The sequence below is a fragment of the Pyrus communis genome, chromosome 5 (genome assembly GCF_963583255.1).
Source record: "Pyrus communis chromosome 5, drPyrComm1.1, whole genome shotgun sequence".
NCBI classification, from domain to species: Eukaryota; Viridiplantae; Streptophyta; class Magnoliopsida; order Rosales; family Rosaceae; genus Pyrus; species Pyrus communis.
Genome location: NC_084807.1, coordinates 10468053 through 10485212, shown reverse-complemented (window position 1 = coordinate 10485212; position 17160 = coordinate 10468053). Strand labels below are relative to the sequence as shown.

Below are 17160 nucleotides of genomic sequence, written 5' to 3'. Positions count from 1 at the left end.
CATTTGGGAAGTTTACTAAAGGTTTTTCTTTGAGTATGATTTTTTGTTGTCGTAGCATATCTATCACATCCCGGCCCGAGCACCCACCACATCCCGGGCTCGACTCCACCATAGCACAATATTGTCTACTTTGGGCCCCGACCACACCTTCACGGTTTGGTTTCTGGGAACTCACATGAGAACTTCCCAGTCCCTAGCCGGAGGTGTGCCAACGAGGACGTCGGGCCCCTAAGAGGGGTGGATTGTAACATCCCTACATCGACCAGAGGAGTGGATCCTGTAAGCCTTATATGTATATTCCCATCTCTACCTAGCACGAGGCCTTTTGGGAGCTCACTGGCTTCGGGTTCCATCGGAACTCCGAAGTTAAGCGAATTCGCGCGAGAGAAATCCCAGGATGGGTGATCCATTAGGAAGTTCTCGTGTGAGTTCGCAGAAACAAAACCGTGAGGATGTGGTCAGGGCCCAAAGCGGACAATATCGTGCTACGGTGGAGTCGAGCCCGAGTTGTGGTAGGGGCCCGGGCCGGGATGTGACACTTTCTATTTTACTTTCAATTTTATCTTATTGTTTTCCTATAACATATAGGCTTTGGTTCGTGAAATTATTTTGTTCAATGACTGGTTTAATCCCTGCATCTTCTTTAGGGATCTTATAGGGTGTAGCTGCAACCTATTTATTTGAGGTGGAGATTAGTATTGTTTCTTGTGGAGGGTGACTCGAAGAAATTACTGTTTTGTGTTGCTTGTCCCAATTTTCTTTTGTGATTACTTCTATTTTCTTTTCTAACTCATAATATTCTTCAACAAAATCAAAGAAGAATATATCAATCTTGTGATTATTCATAAAGTTTTCCCATCTTTCATAAATATCTAATTTTTTATCTTGGGTGTAAATTTGTCTGAATCTTTCTCTCCTTGGTATATTTTCTTCTGCTTTGATGTTAGCTTTTAATGATTTCCAATGTATTTTAAATGGCTTGCTTAAAACTAATAATTGTTGGTTTATTTCAAAATCAGTTGTTGTTGGTGAAGTTGGTTCTTGAGTTTGGGCTTGGTTTTCGTAACAAGTGTGAGCAACTTGGGAGTTTGTTTTAACTGGTTTGAGTCTCATATTTATTAAATCATTAATTAATTCTCGATCACGATCTAATATGTCTGTTGAAGTTGATCCTGAAAATGAATTTCTAACTGGTTCTTTGGACCTAGTTGATTGACTTAATTCATGAAGTTGGATGCTCGACTTTCTAGCTAGAGTGTTGAAATTGATTTTAACTGCACCGTCAAAGTATTGTTCTATGTTACCTAGATTGACTAAGTTGTTTTGAATATCAACTGGTTTGCTCTCATTAATTAAGAACCAATCTGATGTTAAACTGACGTCTGACCATTTGATGGTTCTAAGTATTTTGATATTGGCATTTTCTTGATTACTTTGGATTAACAAAGTGTGTTCTCTAGGACTCTTGGCTATGGCTTGAAAGTGCATATTGGTACCCGTACACTTGTAATAGACTCTAAAAATTAGAGCTAATGGTTGGACACCTTCCAAGACTTACTGGGTTTTTGCTCTCTCTCCATTCCTCCTAGTCCACTCATGCCACATCCCCGGGACTTCTTGTTTGGATACAAGCTCTTTTGGTTTGGTTCGAGATTGGAAACTCAGACATTTAAGAAACCAATGAACAGATAAAATATTGAATTACTGCAAAGACCAAGAACTGGGTAGAATGAATTAACTATAAATGACTTACTCAATTACCAATCTTCATTATGAATATTTTCATAACCACTGATTTCGATTGGCATAGAATCCTCACTCTCAATCAATTCATAGAATATCTTAAATTCAAAGTAAATACAAATGAAGACTTCCAGTCTTTCTTTTTATTCATTTATCACAATTGGGTCCATGGTTTGTTCAACCCCAATTATCCGTGTTATTTGGTATCAAAGCCTATACATACATACATACATACATACATACATACATACATACATACATATATATATATATATATATTTCTCACCAACGGATTGTTTTAGGTAGTTGCTAGGGTTGTGTTACATGGAAGGAATTATGTCGCTTGTTGATGTACAACCGCCATGACTCGTAATGGTAAATTGCTTACAATCGATATTTATGTTGGTGCTTAACGTTTATTTGTTAAACCGATAAAAGCATGTGTTCCGGATCAGGCCGGGCTCAAATTTGGAGGAATCGAACCCTACCCCTTTTAAACTATAACGGGTGAGCTGGGCCAGGTACAGAGATTTTGAGTTTTGGATCCAGACCTTTAAAATGGGTGGGTTCGGGGTGGGCCGACGCTTCCTATTACATTTTTTTTTCGTTAGCACCGAGGAGACAACGTCGTTCAAGTCGACTTCTCAGTTGTTGAGCAACCGTTTTCTCCGCGACAATTCAAATGCTCAAACCGAAAATCCAAATGCAGCAATGGCCAGATGGCACCAGAAAACCCAGATGTGGCTCGGACCGAGCAAGTTGTCTTCCTTAGTCATCATCTTTATCGATCTAGAACCATAAGACCCCCCCCCCCCCAACCAACACAAAATCAGAACCATAAAATCTAACCAACAAACACAAAATGATAAAACCCAAAAAAATGACCAGATCAAATTAGGTCCCGTTGTCCTCAAACGCCTAGTACCACTACATCATATTCTCCGTTGCCGTTTGTAATGCTCATGCATCTCTGACTCTCTGCAACTTTAGGATGATGGGAGGGACCGCAATCGACGGAGATGGGAGGGGCCTCAATCGACAGAGATGGGATGAACTCGATCGACGAAGAATAGATAAAGATGGGGATGGAGCAATGACGAACCGACCGACGACAAATGGACGAAGTCGTGAGGTCTGACCATCTAGAGGTGTTGTAGAAACTTAGTTTGTAAGGAACTCAAAGAAGTAGAAAAATATCTTCTTATTTCATCATTATCTAAATAATACATTTACAACAATATATATAGACACCAATACAAGAATAAAATTGACCCTAGCATTTACAACTAATTACACACTGCCCTTGTCTAACTAACTCCAGCTATACAACTACTACTATTAGACTCTTTACACCCCCTCAAGCTGAGACTTGGTGCATGAAAGGTGCCAAGAGGAAGCTTGGACTGAAGAAAACAAAATCGGTGCTTGGATAGAGACTTGGTGTGTAAGTCAGCAAGTTGATCGTGGCTACAAACATAGAGAACTTTAACCAACCGAGCCAAGACAAGCTCCCGAATATAATGATAATCTACCTCAACATGCTTTGTCCGAGCATGGAAAACAGGATTGGAAGCAAGAGAGATTGCAGAAATATTATCACACCAAATGACGGGAACTTTAGACAGAGAGAAATGAATATAAGAAAACACCTTGCAGATCCAAGTAAGTTCAGCTGCAGTGTGAGCTAAAGAAAGGTATTCAGCCTCAGTTGAGGATCGGGCAACAGTTGGTTGCTTTTTAGCAGTCCAACTAATTAAATTCGTACCCAGAAAAACACAAAACCCACTGGTAGATCGCCGATCATAAGTACAACCAGCCCAATCAGCATCAGAATAGGCAATGAGATCTAAAGAACCTTTTTTAAACCAGATACCTTGTGTAAGGGTACCTTTGAGAAACCGGAGAATACGTTTTGCAACCTGCATATGTTGTTCCCTGGGAGCATACATGAATTGACAAACTTGATTGACAGCAAAGGAGAGATCAGGTCTTGTCCAGGTGAGATACTGTAAGCCACCCACAATAGACCGATATTCTGTGGGATTAGAGATGAAAGGACCACTGTGATCAAGTTTTGAAGTACCAAGATGAGTGACACAAGGTTTGGCACTTGCCATATTAGTCTTGTGAAGAAGATCAAGGAGATATTTACCCTGATGCATGAAAAGACCTTTAGAAGTGTGGTGAACCTCTAAACCCAAGAAATAATGAAGAGGTCCAAGGTCTTTAACAGGAAATACTTGACTGAGCTTTTGAATAAATTGCTGACAAATAATTGTATTTGGGCCAGTCACAAGTATGTCATCCACGTAGACCAAAACAAAAACTGGAACTGAAGCTTGCAGAACAAACAGAGAAGCATCGGAAGAGGATTGTGTGAAACCAAATGTGTGCAGGGCTTGAAACAGTTTATCAAACCAAGCTTGGGGAGCTTGTTTTAAGCCGTACATAGATTTGTTTAGTTTACACACATGATTAGGAAGATTAGAATCAAGAAAACCAGGTGGTTGACTCATAAAGACATCTTCCTTGAGATCCCCATGTAAGAAGGCATTGCTAATGTCCAATTGATTGAGAAACCAGTCAAATTGAACAGCCAGAGTTAATAAAATCCGAATGGTAACCGGCTTGGCCACTGGACTAAAGGTATCTTGATAATCAACACCCGCTTGCTGATGAAATCCTTTAGCTACTAAACGAGCTTTATACCGATCTATTGTGCCATCAGGTTTCCTCTTAATCCTGAACACCCATTTACAACCCACAATGTTCTGAGATGGAGAGGGAGGAACCAAGTGCCAAGTACCAGTGAGTTGAAGAGCATTAAACTCTTCCTGCATAGCCTGTCTCCAGTGTTCATATTTGGAAGCTTGTAAGTATGTAGAAGGAACAAAATCGACATCCAGAGGTAATGGATGTTTAGTTGCAGAATAAGCCTTCGGTTTGAAAATACCAGCCTTAGCTCTTGTGACCATAGGATGGGCGTTAACAGCAGCTGAAGAGGAATCAGTAATAGAGGCAGGGTTGGACAATGGTACGGGAGAAGAAACAGGTGCAATGGAGGAAGGCACAGATGGTTGAAGTGATGAACTGGAACAGGAAGAGAAGTCTTGAGGGTGTTGAGGAATGGAGAAGTGCAGATCAATAATAGCAGATGAAGAGGGAGATGTTGGTGGAGCAGACACAGAAGAAAGATGATGAAAGGGAAAATGTGTCTCGTTGAATTGCACATGGCGAGAGAAGGGGCGGACTTGCCATCCACCTGGACTCTCGAAGGATTTACCCAGCTGGTGCTTGGGGAAGAGGAGGTCTTCAACCCCTCTTATATCCTCTGAGTATCAAGAGCAACACATCGATATCCCTTGTGCTGCAAACTATATCCCAGAAAAACACATTCTTTACTCTTGCCTTCTAACTTTGAGGAAACATAAGGCTTTAACCAAGGATAACAGGAGCAACCAAAAACCTTTAACTTGGAATAGTCTGGAGAAAACTTGAATAAAATTTCCCATGGAGAACTGTGCAAACTAGAAATAGGCAATCGGTTGATAAGATAAATGGCAGTAGAGAATGCTTCAACCCAATACAAATGAGGAACTTTGGATGCTACCAATAAAGTCCGAGCTGTCTCAACTAAATGACGGTTCTTTCTTTCAACGCAACCATTTTGCTCAGGAGTGTGTGGACAACTGAGCTGATGAGATATACCATGAGCTTGAAGAAAAGATTTAAATTGATTGCTAGTAAATTCACCCCCTGAGTCAGATCTCAAACATTTGATTTTATTTCCAACAGAAGTTTCAACATAGTTTTTGAACACAACAAAAGTGGAATATACATCAGATTTGGCCTTTAAAGGAAAGAACCAAGTATATTTGCTATGATCATCCACAATTAAAAGGTAGTACTTGTAACCACAAACAGAAACAACTGGAGCTAGGCCCCAAACATCACAATGTAGTAAGCTTAAACTAGTAGTTGAAAATGAAGTAGATGAGGAAAACGGAAGCTTGTGATTCTTAGCAACGGCACAGTCAGAGCAGAAAAAATCAACAAAATGCTTCCCTTGCAAAGCAAGCTTATTTGTAGATATAACTCTCCTGAAGATGGAGGAAGATGGGTGCCCCAAGCGACTGTGCCAAATATTCACAGATGCTTTAGTACAGACCAAAGCACGAGATGACAAGGAAGATGGAGAGAAAGAAGCAGGAATACCTTGAAGATGATAGAAACCATTTCTAACCGGTCCCCGCAAAAGCATATTCCCCGTAGAACGATCCTTAACAACGGAGCCATTGGAAGTCAAAGTCAAAGAACATGAATTATCTTTGAGAAATTGATATGCAGAGAGTAAATTGTGCTTCATTTGCGGAACATGTAAAACATTGTTCAATTTGAAAGAAGCATGAGCAGTATTTAAGGATGTACTGCCAGTATGATGAATGGACAAACCTTTGCCATCGCCGATATAGACCTTATCATCACCAGTATAAGGAGTAGGAGAAGTAATGTTGGAGATATCATGAGTGATGTGAGATGTAGCGCCAGAATCAAGAATCCAAAAGGGAGATGGTTTGGAGGCATACTGAGTGTACATGGCAGCAAGTTTGGTAGGAGGAACTTTCCCAAAGATGTCCGGATTCATGCGATCATAGAAATCAATGGCTTCATGGCTTGTGGATCCACAGATTTGACAAGAAGTACGAGAAGTAAATGAACCCTGAGAACGAAAGCCTTGATTGTGATACCTAGTGAATCCAGAATTAGAATGATTGCCCCGATTGCCCTGATAGTTATGATTGCCTCTATTATTGTGAAAACGATTGGTATTCCGACCGCGATTAGAGTTGTACCGAAAAGAATTTTGCATTGGTTGATTGTGAGCAGCATAAGCCTGAGAGGAATGGGGTGTGGGAAGTAAGGGTGGTTGATTCTGAGCAGCATACGCTTGAAAAGGTTCAGTAGCAACAGATTTCTTGCGACGAGCCATTGACAACTCTTTGGTAAGAAGAAGACCATGCAGTTCATCCAGAGTAGTAGAAGAGAGCCGAAGAGTGATAAAATCAACAAACGAGTCAAATTCCTCTGGTAAGCCATGTAGTGTAGCAGCAATGAGGTCACGATCGGACACACCAGCACCGGCGGTAGTTAAGGAATCAGAAATTACCTTGATTTACTGCAAATACTCAGATATTGAGTGAGAGCCTTTCTGAAGAGACTGAAGACGAGAACGAAGTTGATGAACATGAGCATCTGAAATTCCTCCAAAACGTTGTTCCAATTTAACCCAAAGATCTCGAGAAGAAGAAACCCCAACTGTAAAAGGAATGATCTCCTCCGAGAGTGTAGAATTCAACCAAATCAAGAGATTCTGATCTTTTTCATACCACTGTTCAAACAACGGATTGGGTGAGCGATCAGAAAGCAAAGGAGATGGACAGGGCTCAGATCCATCAATAACACCAAGAAGCTTGTAGCGACGGAGAATCGGAGCAAAGAGCGCACGCCATGGAAGATAATTCGAGCTCTTAAGCTTGATAGGAACCATACTCCCAATGTTTTGAATCGTCAGAGAGGTATAACTAGGCACCAAATTAGGGTTTGAGAGAGAGGGATTTGAGGGAGAAGACGACGAATCGGACGCCATGCTTGAAGAAAATATCAAGATCCAACCAAACAGAATACAGAGAGACACAAGAGATCGAAGAATCGCCAAGAAAAAATCACCAGAGATCGAAGCGAACGCGGAGCCGTGAGGATCGAAGATTCACCAAGGCCGTGAGGCGGTGGCAATTGATACCATGTAGAAACTTAGTTTGTAAGGAACTCAGAGAAGTAGAAAAATATCTTCTTATTTCATCATTATCTAAATAATACATTTACAACAATATATATAGACACCAATACAAGAATAAAATTGACCCTAACATTTACAACTAATTACACACTGCCCTTGTCTAACTAACTCCAGCTATACAACTAATTCCAGCTATACAACTACTACTATTAGAGTCTTTAGGTGTGAGAGTTCGATTGGGAGAGAGAGATCGAGAAACTCTCATTTTGAATAAAGTTGTGAGGTATGTGTGTTGTGTTGTGTGTCTGTGGGAATGAAGGGTGCACGGTTGTGATTAAGTTTGATGGTGGATACGATTCCGGCTGCAGGCCTTGTCCTCAAATATTTGGACTCATCCCGCCCTGCAATTTACAAGGATCCGCCCCGTCCTATTTCTGTATAAACTATATTGGCCCCATCCCGAAACCGCTCCGAATTGCTTGTGCCCACCCTAACCCGTGAGTCTATGACCCATTTGTCCATCCCTAGTTATTATGGACCAAGTGGAAGAATGTAACAATATTTTAATATTCTAAGATGGTCCATATGATATAGTCCTTGTGATAAGTAGGGTTTAACGAATATTATTATTTGTAAACAATCATATTGGTGAAATTAAAAGATTCAGTTTCCTATCTTATTACAGTGATGGGTGGTAATTGATTATAGACTTCAAAAGGAAATAATTCCTCTCTCTACTTAATAAAGTGCACATACTCATCTAATTTGTACATCGACAGAAAATACGATTATGGCATTTACTAGCAAACTAAGGCAAAAGAGAGAACACCAATTTCCTCATCGTTTACACAGAAAAGGCTTGTGAGGTTTGTGGGTATTGTATTCTTTCGAATATTTGGGGGATGTCCAGAGATTGAACAGAAAACTCTTAAACAAAAATTCACCTCTACAAAAACCCAGGACAACCGGGAATGGGATAGGATGGAAAAAGATAGTAATTAATATCAGAATTCTGAAACACACCCATGTTTCGATCAGGTGTAGACACGAACAATATGAAATCCTTCAACATCTTATATATATATGTATATATATGACAAACATACTGATTCGTTCTGAATGCAGCATTCTATATAATGCCCCCTTAATATTTGGAAACCCCCATGCTTTCTTCGCATATGAACAATGATTACCCGTTGATAGATGTATATAAGCACGAAACTGATCCGTCGATGTAACGGGCACGCAAACCATCCATCAACAGGTAATGATCATAAGTCTGCAGAAAACAAATTAAAGCAGCATTGTCATTGTTTCCTTCAATCATAATTTTATGTTCAAGAGAGAATATTGCAGTAGCAAGTTATAAAACAAAATACGCATGCCTAGCCGATCAAAATGGCCAACCTGCTTTCGAGCAAAGGTACGTTTTGAGTATTCATTGCGATTGTAGTTTAGATTCCAAGGCCATCCATTGCTAGCTCTTTTTCTGATAGCAGCTTCAGTTTCTGGAACATACACAATAATCATGATCGTAAATTGATACTTGAACAACAGTTTAGATAGGACTTCTTTTCGTACGATTCCACATAAGAAATGATGATAGTAAAGGTATACATACCGTAATATACTGTGGGGGTTCAATGAGACCAGTAGTACCCAGGATTACTTCCCTTCTCAATTTCGTCGTCAGCTTGTGACAAACTCGTAACTGAGGACAGCATCAAGATAAAACCGTGAGAGAATATCTAAAAGCACTACACTGCAGATCTAGAAACTAAGCAGAAAAGTTCCTCGCAAATTCTACCTCAGATCGAGTTGCCCCACCAATCATAAATACAAAGATACGTTGCCCCATCTTCTTGAAATCAGTAGATGAACCTCTCAAAACTGAGTCACTACAAAAGGTAGTGGCAGAACAATGATTAGTTACTATCCGAGTTATGCTGTTCTAAGTTGCCATATGAACTAGCATAAAATCGGATGATTAAATTCAACCGCTGCCCTTGCATGGACATTCAATTGGGGAATGAGCAAATTAACTCTGACTAGAGATTGGGCACCATGACGCTACCTTGAATATCCATCATCAGAATGCCGAGCCCGTCCCCAGTTAGCAGTCCGCCTTGATCTCATTGAATGAGGAGCACTGGTAGATTGGCTTGTCTGCGCCGATGAACTGTGGCCTCTCACACTGCCCCCTTGGGGAGCCGGAGTAGGTTCATTCAAGCATGAATACTCGTTGTTTGGTAATTCACCTTTACTAAGATTTTCAATGATCTCCTGAAAAAAAGAAAAAAAAAAAAATCTTAATAAGCTTTCTAAACTAGTTCAGATTCAAATTTTCCCTTTCGGATGTAAAAAATTTCCATCTCCTTAAAAGAATTACGTCTCTATGTTGGATTTAGTGGCCAAATAATGTGCAATTTGCCAAAGCTTTTCGGTGCATAAAATAAACAAAGAAAAGTTTGGTGGACATCATTATGAGTAGAGACAAAATGATGATGGTTGTAAGAAAAAAGTAAATGTGGTTGTTTTTTTTATTCGGCTCCGTTGAATGTGGCTTTTATGATTATGGCAGCAATTATGATGTTGGGGAAGAAAAGGTGAGTGGCCTTGTGTTGATGTGTGCGGCCGAAAGAAAGGAGAGTTGAGAGTAGAATAAAGAGAGCTCATTTTCGGTGTGAAGAAGAGAGAGAAGTGAGAGCTCTTTGTGGCAGAGAGGAAGAGAGAGTTGCAGTGAAAGAGAGTATCCAAGGGGGAGAGCATTCGGCTCTCCCATGGAAAAGGTTGAACATGGGTTGAGAGAAAATCAAGAGAGCTAGAGTGAAAAGTATTCTAGTGAAAGAACTCTTGGGGTAGAGTGAGGCTCTTGGGAAAATTCTGTGAGTGGGTGTACAAGGGATATAGGATTGGGTTATGTCGATTTAACTCATGTATACTTGTACTGTTATTCTCATAGTGAAGAGCAATATCTCTCCGGGGACGTAGGCAGTTTTTTGCCGAACCTCGTAAATTTCTCTGTGTCTTTATTTCTTGTATTTTATTTTGTTCAACTGTGTGTGATTTTGATGAGGTTGTAATCTGAATCTCGATTCCGCACTAACGAACGGGCCAAGGCACAACACTCTACACTACACACACAATCACCAAGAATAATCTCTCCTTTTTTTCTCCTCTGTCAGGAAACGGAAAGAGAGTGCAGTATGGGGTTGCTAATTCTAATCAAATGATCAAATGGAAAGTAATGTGGAGAGACCTTCATGATGTTCAAGCTTACGTACCTCTATCATGGGATAGAATCGAAATAGTTGCCATGTTTCCACCTCACCAGTACGATCCTTCCTCGCTGCTCCCTTCGTCTGATTGTAAAACATGAACATTTATATACAGGCCTTACTCTTTCAGCTGCTTGTTTTCTGAAACAGGACCCTACACTAATATTCAGGAACCATCTCCACAAGTAGATATCCATACCTTCGCAGCATTGAACTTCAGCGAGAAACTACTAGATGTCTTCTTGGACTCTGATGAACCCCCAAGCAACCGCATATTATTCACAACCTTCATGTCCTCCCGTGATAATTTTGCCAACTAAGTTAACAGACAGAAAGAAATTAACGTAACTATTTTGTTTTTTCAGCTATAAATTAACTTAACTAACCATATACACATAATATAGTAGACATAGATGTCATAGCTACCTGCATTAGTTTAGTAGCTTTGTCTCCCTCGAACTTCTCAGGATATACAGATGCATAAATCATTAAAAGACGCAACTTATTTTCAGGCGTTGTATCCTGCATAAATTGAATAATCTTCCGTTAAAAAATAGTGGGTATCAAATATCAAAAACTACTTAGTGGGAGAACTGCATGTCCTTTCTACATCACCTGATTTGTCCTCAGATAATTGATGACATCCTTGGCTCCTGCATCTCCAAAAACAAGATCCTGCTCCAGTTGCCCGAGGTCTCGAAGTCCTGTTTCCCTGATAATTTTGTTAATTTTCCCTGCAATCTGAGTTGAAACAATGAAGCAAAAGAAATCAGCATGAACGGCTTTGTTACAAGGGAAAGTACATATATTTCATCTAAAGACACACAATGCCTGAAAATGTTCAAAGCTAACCTCAACGTGGAGAGAAATCTTTTCAACTTGTTCAGTGTATTGTGGCAAAGCTTGAACCATCTTCTGCAAGTCCCGTGTAGATAACTCATTGCCCTCTCTGCATAAATTAATCTTCTACATTAGAAGTGTATGACAACGATAGTTCAAGATCCAAAAACACTTACATTCGATATCAATTAAAATCTATTATTGATTCTCCTATACTATAGTACTTACAAGCATACTGCTTTACAAATTCTAGGAATAAGCTTCAGTACCAGGGATGCTGCTAAGCTTGAGATTTTTGTACCTCGTATTCATGCAAAAAATGGGACGTTTTTCGAGACTATAATTCAACGCTCCTAAGGTGGAACTGTCTATAAGTTCATGTACTAGAAAATCTTTTTAATCTGAAACAGCACCAATAAGATAAAACCTCTCTACATCAAATGGTAAACAATTTTTAAGAGTCCCTATTAGATAGTAAGACCAACCTTGCACTCTGTTGGAGCTGTGCAGCTTTATTCTTTGATTGAAAGGTGGTAAACTTGTCGCTCAACCGTTCACTAGCCTGATATTTCAGTTAATCGATTACAGTATTCACATTTATAATACATTCATGTAAACTAAAATGTCTGAAATCACGAAATATACATCTGCTATGTGTGTATGACGAAGCTCAAGCCAGACTGGATCGTTGTCTTCCAAAAGCACCTCCTTTCTCTCAGGATCGCCGCCAGTTTTGCTAGGAACCTAATATACAATATATGTTATCTCTATGTATGTAGGGGGGAGAAAAAAAAAAACTCCAACTAGAATTAAATACATGAACATAAATAAAATTAAAGGTCATAAAAGGCAACATGAAGGCATACCTCATGCATATATTTGTTCCCGTCCATATCCAATAAATCATGACACATAGCGTCGTATGTCCATTCATGTATGACCGGAGCAATCTATTACCACATTCGACAGGTCAAAGTATAACAGCATACAGAACATAGAAGAAAAAACAGACGGCACAGGACAAGGAATAATAACCTGATCAACAGATCTATCCAAGATGAGCAGTTCGCATGTCTCTTTCTGCGGAAAGTTGGGAATAGAAGATTTATAATTTGAAATTATGTCCCAAACAGCAGCAGCAAGCTTTGTAGGAATTAAGTCACGAGGCGATGCTTCTGTTGAGTCATCTGACTGGGCAGCATGATAACGCACATATGGGAGCTCCTGAGGTAGTGCAAACTTGTTTAGACATTTCCACAAGGACAAAAGGCAGAAAAAACCATTTTATTGACAGAAAAATTACTGTTTCCAAAAAGAAAACCAAGCAAGTTATAAACCTTCAAAGAAGCAAAAACCGTAGCAATTCGAGTTGCCATTATGTTTATGGAAGCATTGAATTTGCGAGCATTCTCAGTATTACCAAAGAGCTCCTCCAACGCCCTTTGTTGATCAGTGACAAAAGCCTACAATAAAGTGAATCTCAGTGAAAAATCATCCCCATTTTTCCGAAAATAGCTCCAATATCAGTATGTTCAAAGTTTGATCGAAAGCAAAGATAGCCAATTACTCATATTTTTGTGTTAAGTAGTACCTGCAGGATGGAAACCGAAACTAAAGAGAATAGTGAGTTACTTTAAAAAAATGAGATATGATGCCACAAAACAAACAAGTATAAAAAAAACCATACCAAATATTATAACAGTACCTGACTATCTATAGGAAAGTACTCAAAATTCATCTGCATGGTAACAATGAAACATAAGACCAGACGAGAATTTGAATATAAAAAGTAAAAACAACAGTCAGAAATACGGAGCAATCACATAAGAAAAGACCGACCTCTCTCAGTGCACCTATGCGCGGTAAAACACTTGTATCACTCTTTATGTGATTTACAAGTTCCTTTGGGATAGGTGAACTGAAAAATACGAATGCTCTACAACCAGGAAATTGAAACAGGCAAGAAAACAAAAGAAAACAATCAGCACGTTGCGCTGTTTTGAAATCGCTAGTGATAAAAGCTCAAATTTTTGTACCACTGGGTACAATATATAAAATCTCAAATTATAACAAATTGTTATCATACTTCCTGTATAACGGCTCCCTTCCAGACATGTCAGACAGGAACATGACTATACTGCATGCTAGCAAAAGATACGGTTAAAATAGACCATACAAAAATGAAATCGTAAATTTTCGTTACTTCTCAATAAGCAGTGTTAAACAGACGAAAAAAGGATCAAGGATTGTATGTTCTGAATAAAACTGTACTTCTCTTTTGTTGGCTGGATGAAATAAACAACATCCATGGACGGCAATGGTTCTCTCCTCCGAAAAAGGTCTTCCACCACTGCAATAAACGAGAATCGGTTTCTAGTAAGTCCCAAGGAACAATAAAAAGCATAGGGAAGCACAGCATGAAAGTCTTTGGCTAAAGATGTCTTAGCTGATATTGTAACCAATGACATGGACCAAAATACTATTTGGTTCATTGGAATTAACATCAAAATAGAGTGTACATTCTCCACAATTTTCATCCCGTCGAATTCTATCACCTAACTCACTCTGTAGTCCGTACTATTTGATTCAATTTCCTCCCAATCTCAACTCTTATTTAATATCGGAAAATTCAAAGTGACTCGGACCAAAAACTTAGAAGAAGATGGAAAAACAAATGCAACATTCTAAGCATTGCGGTGGTGCATACGAACGAAAAATTGATAGTAGTGCTCACGCGAAATTTCTTGGTCTGTGATATCTGCCATTTTACATGAATGGGACATGACTTTCACTGTCACTTTATCCATGATAAGCACCTGGGAAGGAAATTAATTGAACTCAGTACGCCGCAAGTAATTCAAGTTTCAAATGACCAAATGAAAAATCTAAATAACAAATGCCTTGAAAGGGTCGTAGTTTAGCTTCTTAAGTTGGAAACAAAAATTAAACACAGAATTTAACATACCTTCCAAGACTTGGAATTCTCTGTTCTGGTAGATCCAAGCATTTCGTGCAATAACCCTAAAATCCAAAATCCAAATATAAATATATGTCACTCACATTACGACGATGTGTTGTGTTGTGTTGTGTTGTCTCGCATCAGAAATTTGGCAAATTTTGCAAGGTTTTATTTTATAAGGAGTTGAGCAACTCAGCGATGGTGGAACCTCAACTTCCTTCTATTACAATTCCGCCTTGCAATTGCATTGCATGTCTCAAACTATCAAAATTTCAATGATCTCGCACATTTTCTCGGAAAAGAAGTGTATAATAACATGGAGACCATAATTTGGAGCCTTATTAATGCTGAGGTTTTTGAGATTCAAAACTTCCAGCTCATGCATTTTCTCGAGAAACAAACAGAAAATAAGAACAAATAAAATACAAAAAGAATGTGAGAAAGAAAATTGTTGGTTCGAGCGAGAGCTTACGGTCACGGCTGACTTGTCGGAAAATTTTGTACTCTGTAGCTCCGCCATGAGAAGACGAATCAGAATCAGAAAACGACATCGTCGTAGCAGCAGATCAGATTATTGGATTCAAATTCAATAAAAAAAAATAAATTAGATTAATGAATTAATGATCCAGAGAGATAGAGAGAGGGAGAGAGGTTCAGCTGGAGTTTGGGAGGCGAGAAAGGAGCGGGAAGGAAGCGAATGTCGTTATACTGGTACTTTGACGTGTCAAACGAAACGTTTTTTTTTTTTTTTTTTTTTTGGGAAAATGACGTGTCAAACGAAGCGTTAACTTCGCTTAAGTTTTCACTTTTACGGACGAGCAAACGCTCTCAATGCGGCGTCGTTTCCTTTGTGTTGTTCTTGTCGGGGCGAAAAAAGGCAGAAGTATTCATGTCTAAAATTAATCTAGTCGTAAAAATTAAGAAGATCAAGAGTTAATATTTAGTTTCAATAATGTCGTGACTCACAATAATTTTTAAATGACGTGATTCTTCCTCCATTCCTAAGAAATAAACATGTCATAAATATTCTCAAGTTTTCAATTCTTCCTCCATTCTTAGAAAATATGTCACACATTTTCTTAAGGTTCTAAAAGACATTAGGCGTTAATCAGGCAATGAGCTAGGATGTAGCGTCTAGACTGACTACACGGATTTAAGTAAATTTATTATGAAGAAATTGAGTTTTCATCCCTTTGTTTTACTCCATTGATTAAAACCTTATTCATTTTCAATTTTTAATCAATGTCCTTAGGTTTTAATCAATTAGTCCAATAATAAAATATTTACATATCAAGATAATTTAATTTAATTTCTTTTCATTTCAATTGTATTTCTAAATATATTCATTAGTGTTACAAATGTTACATTTGGTGTATTTATATTCATGACTAAACTTTATACCATATATTTCTATTTTTAGTTTGTACCCATTTTCAATTTGCAACTCTTTTTTTTTTTTTTTTTTTTTTTAAATTGTGCCAATTTTCTTTTCAGCTTTAATTTGTACCCATATATTAATTTCCTTTTGTGCCCATATTTTTTAAACTTTTATTTGTACTCACAAGTTTTTTAACCTTTATAATGAACCCATTTTTCTTTAAAAATCTACCACTTTGTTATATGCAAAATGTACCAATAATTTTGTTTTGTAAGTACCATTCTTTTTTATATAAAATGTGCCACACCCTGACCAAAATCAAGGCGTGCTGGCCGTCACACCTTGATTTTGGTCGGGGTGTGTTAGATTTGGTATCAGAGCCAATCCTTGGTCAGAAGTGTGCCGACGAGGACGTCGGGCCCCTAAGGGGGGTGGATTGTAAGATCCCACATCGCCCAGGGGTGAGGATCCTGTAAACCTTATATGTATATTCTCATCTTTACCTAGCACGAGGCTTTTTGGGAACTCACTAGCTTCGGATTTCATCGGAATTCCGAAGTTAAGCGAGTTCGCGCGAGATCAATCCCATGGTGGGTGACCCACTGGGAAGCCGTGAGGTCGTGGTCGGGGCCCAAAGCAGACAATATCGTGCTATAGTGGAGTTGAACCGGGGATATGACAAAATGTACCCATTTTTAATGTAAAATATATATTTTTTTTAGTCTAAAATGTACCTATTTTTTTTTTATATAAAATGTACCCAATTTATATAAAACGTGCCTTTTTTTCTTTTTTTTCTTTTTTTTTTTTTTTTTTTTTTTTATAAAATGTACCAACTTTTTGTATGTGAAATGTAACCACAGTTTTATATAAATGTACGAAATTTTATATGTAAAATGCACCCAATTTTAGAGTAAATTGTAGCAATGACCCCTCAACTTTAATCAAATTGAAGCAATGGTCCCTTAACTAAAAATCCATTATCATTAGTCCATCAACTCATCAAAATTTGTAGCTATAGTCATTTTCGTTAACTTCATTAGAATTTTGTCAAAATAAGTTATGTTGGAAGGACTATTGCTTCAATTGGGATCCCTCAACTCATCAAGCGTGTAACTATGGTCATTTTCGCCACCTTTGTCAGAATTTTGTCAAAATGAGTTCT

At 38.5% G+C, this 17160-nt stretch overlaps 1 protein-coding gene across 1 annotated transcript; it reads right to left on the bottom strand.

Moving 5' to 3' along the window:
- Window positions 1–8384: 8384 nt before the first annotated feature.
- On the bottom strand, window positions 8385–15168 carry LOC137735521 (protein transport Sec1a-like). The gene is made up of 22 exons (XM_068474948.1): window positions 15090–15168; window positions 14624–14679; window positions 14393–14474; window positions 13930–14008; window positions 13745–13795; window positions 13498–13594; window positions 13364–13396; window positions 12996–13121; window positions 12694–12882; window positions 12525–12608; window positions 12304–12402; window positions 12144–12220; window positions 11671–11767; window positions 11434–11559; window positions 11245–11340; window positions 11018–11134; window positions 10825–10902; window positions 9615–9823; window positions 9348–9438; window positions 9162–9251; window positions 8948–9048; window positions 8385–8819 (listed from the first exon to the last, which is right to left on the bottom strand). Exons 1-21 carry the CDS (start codon window positions 15166–15168, stop codon window positions 8995–8997), a joined length of 2010 nt encoding a protein of 669 aa, XP_068331049.1. The 3' UTR covers window positions 8385–8819; window positions 8948–8994.
- Between the last annotated feature and the right edge of the window lie 1992 nt (window positions 15169–17160).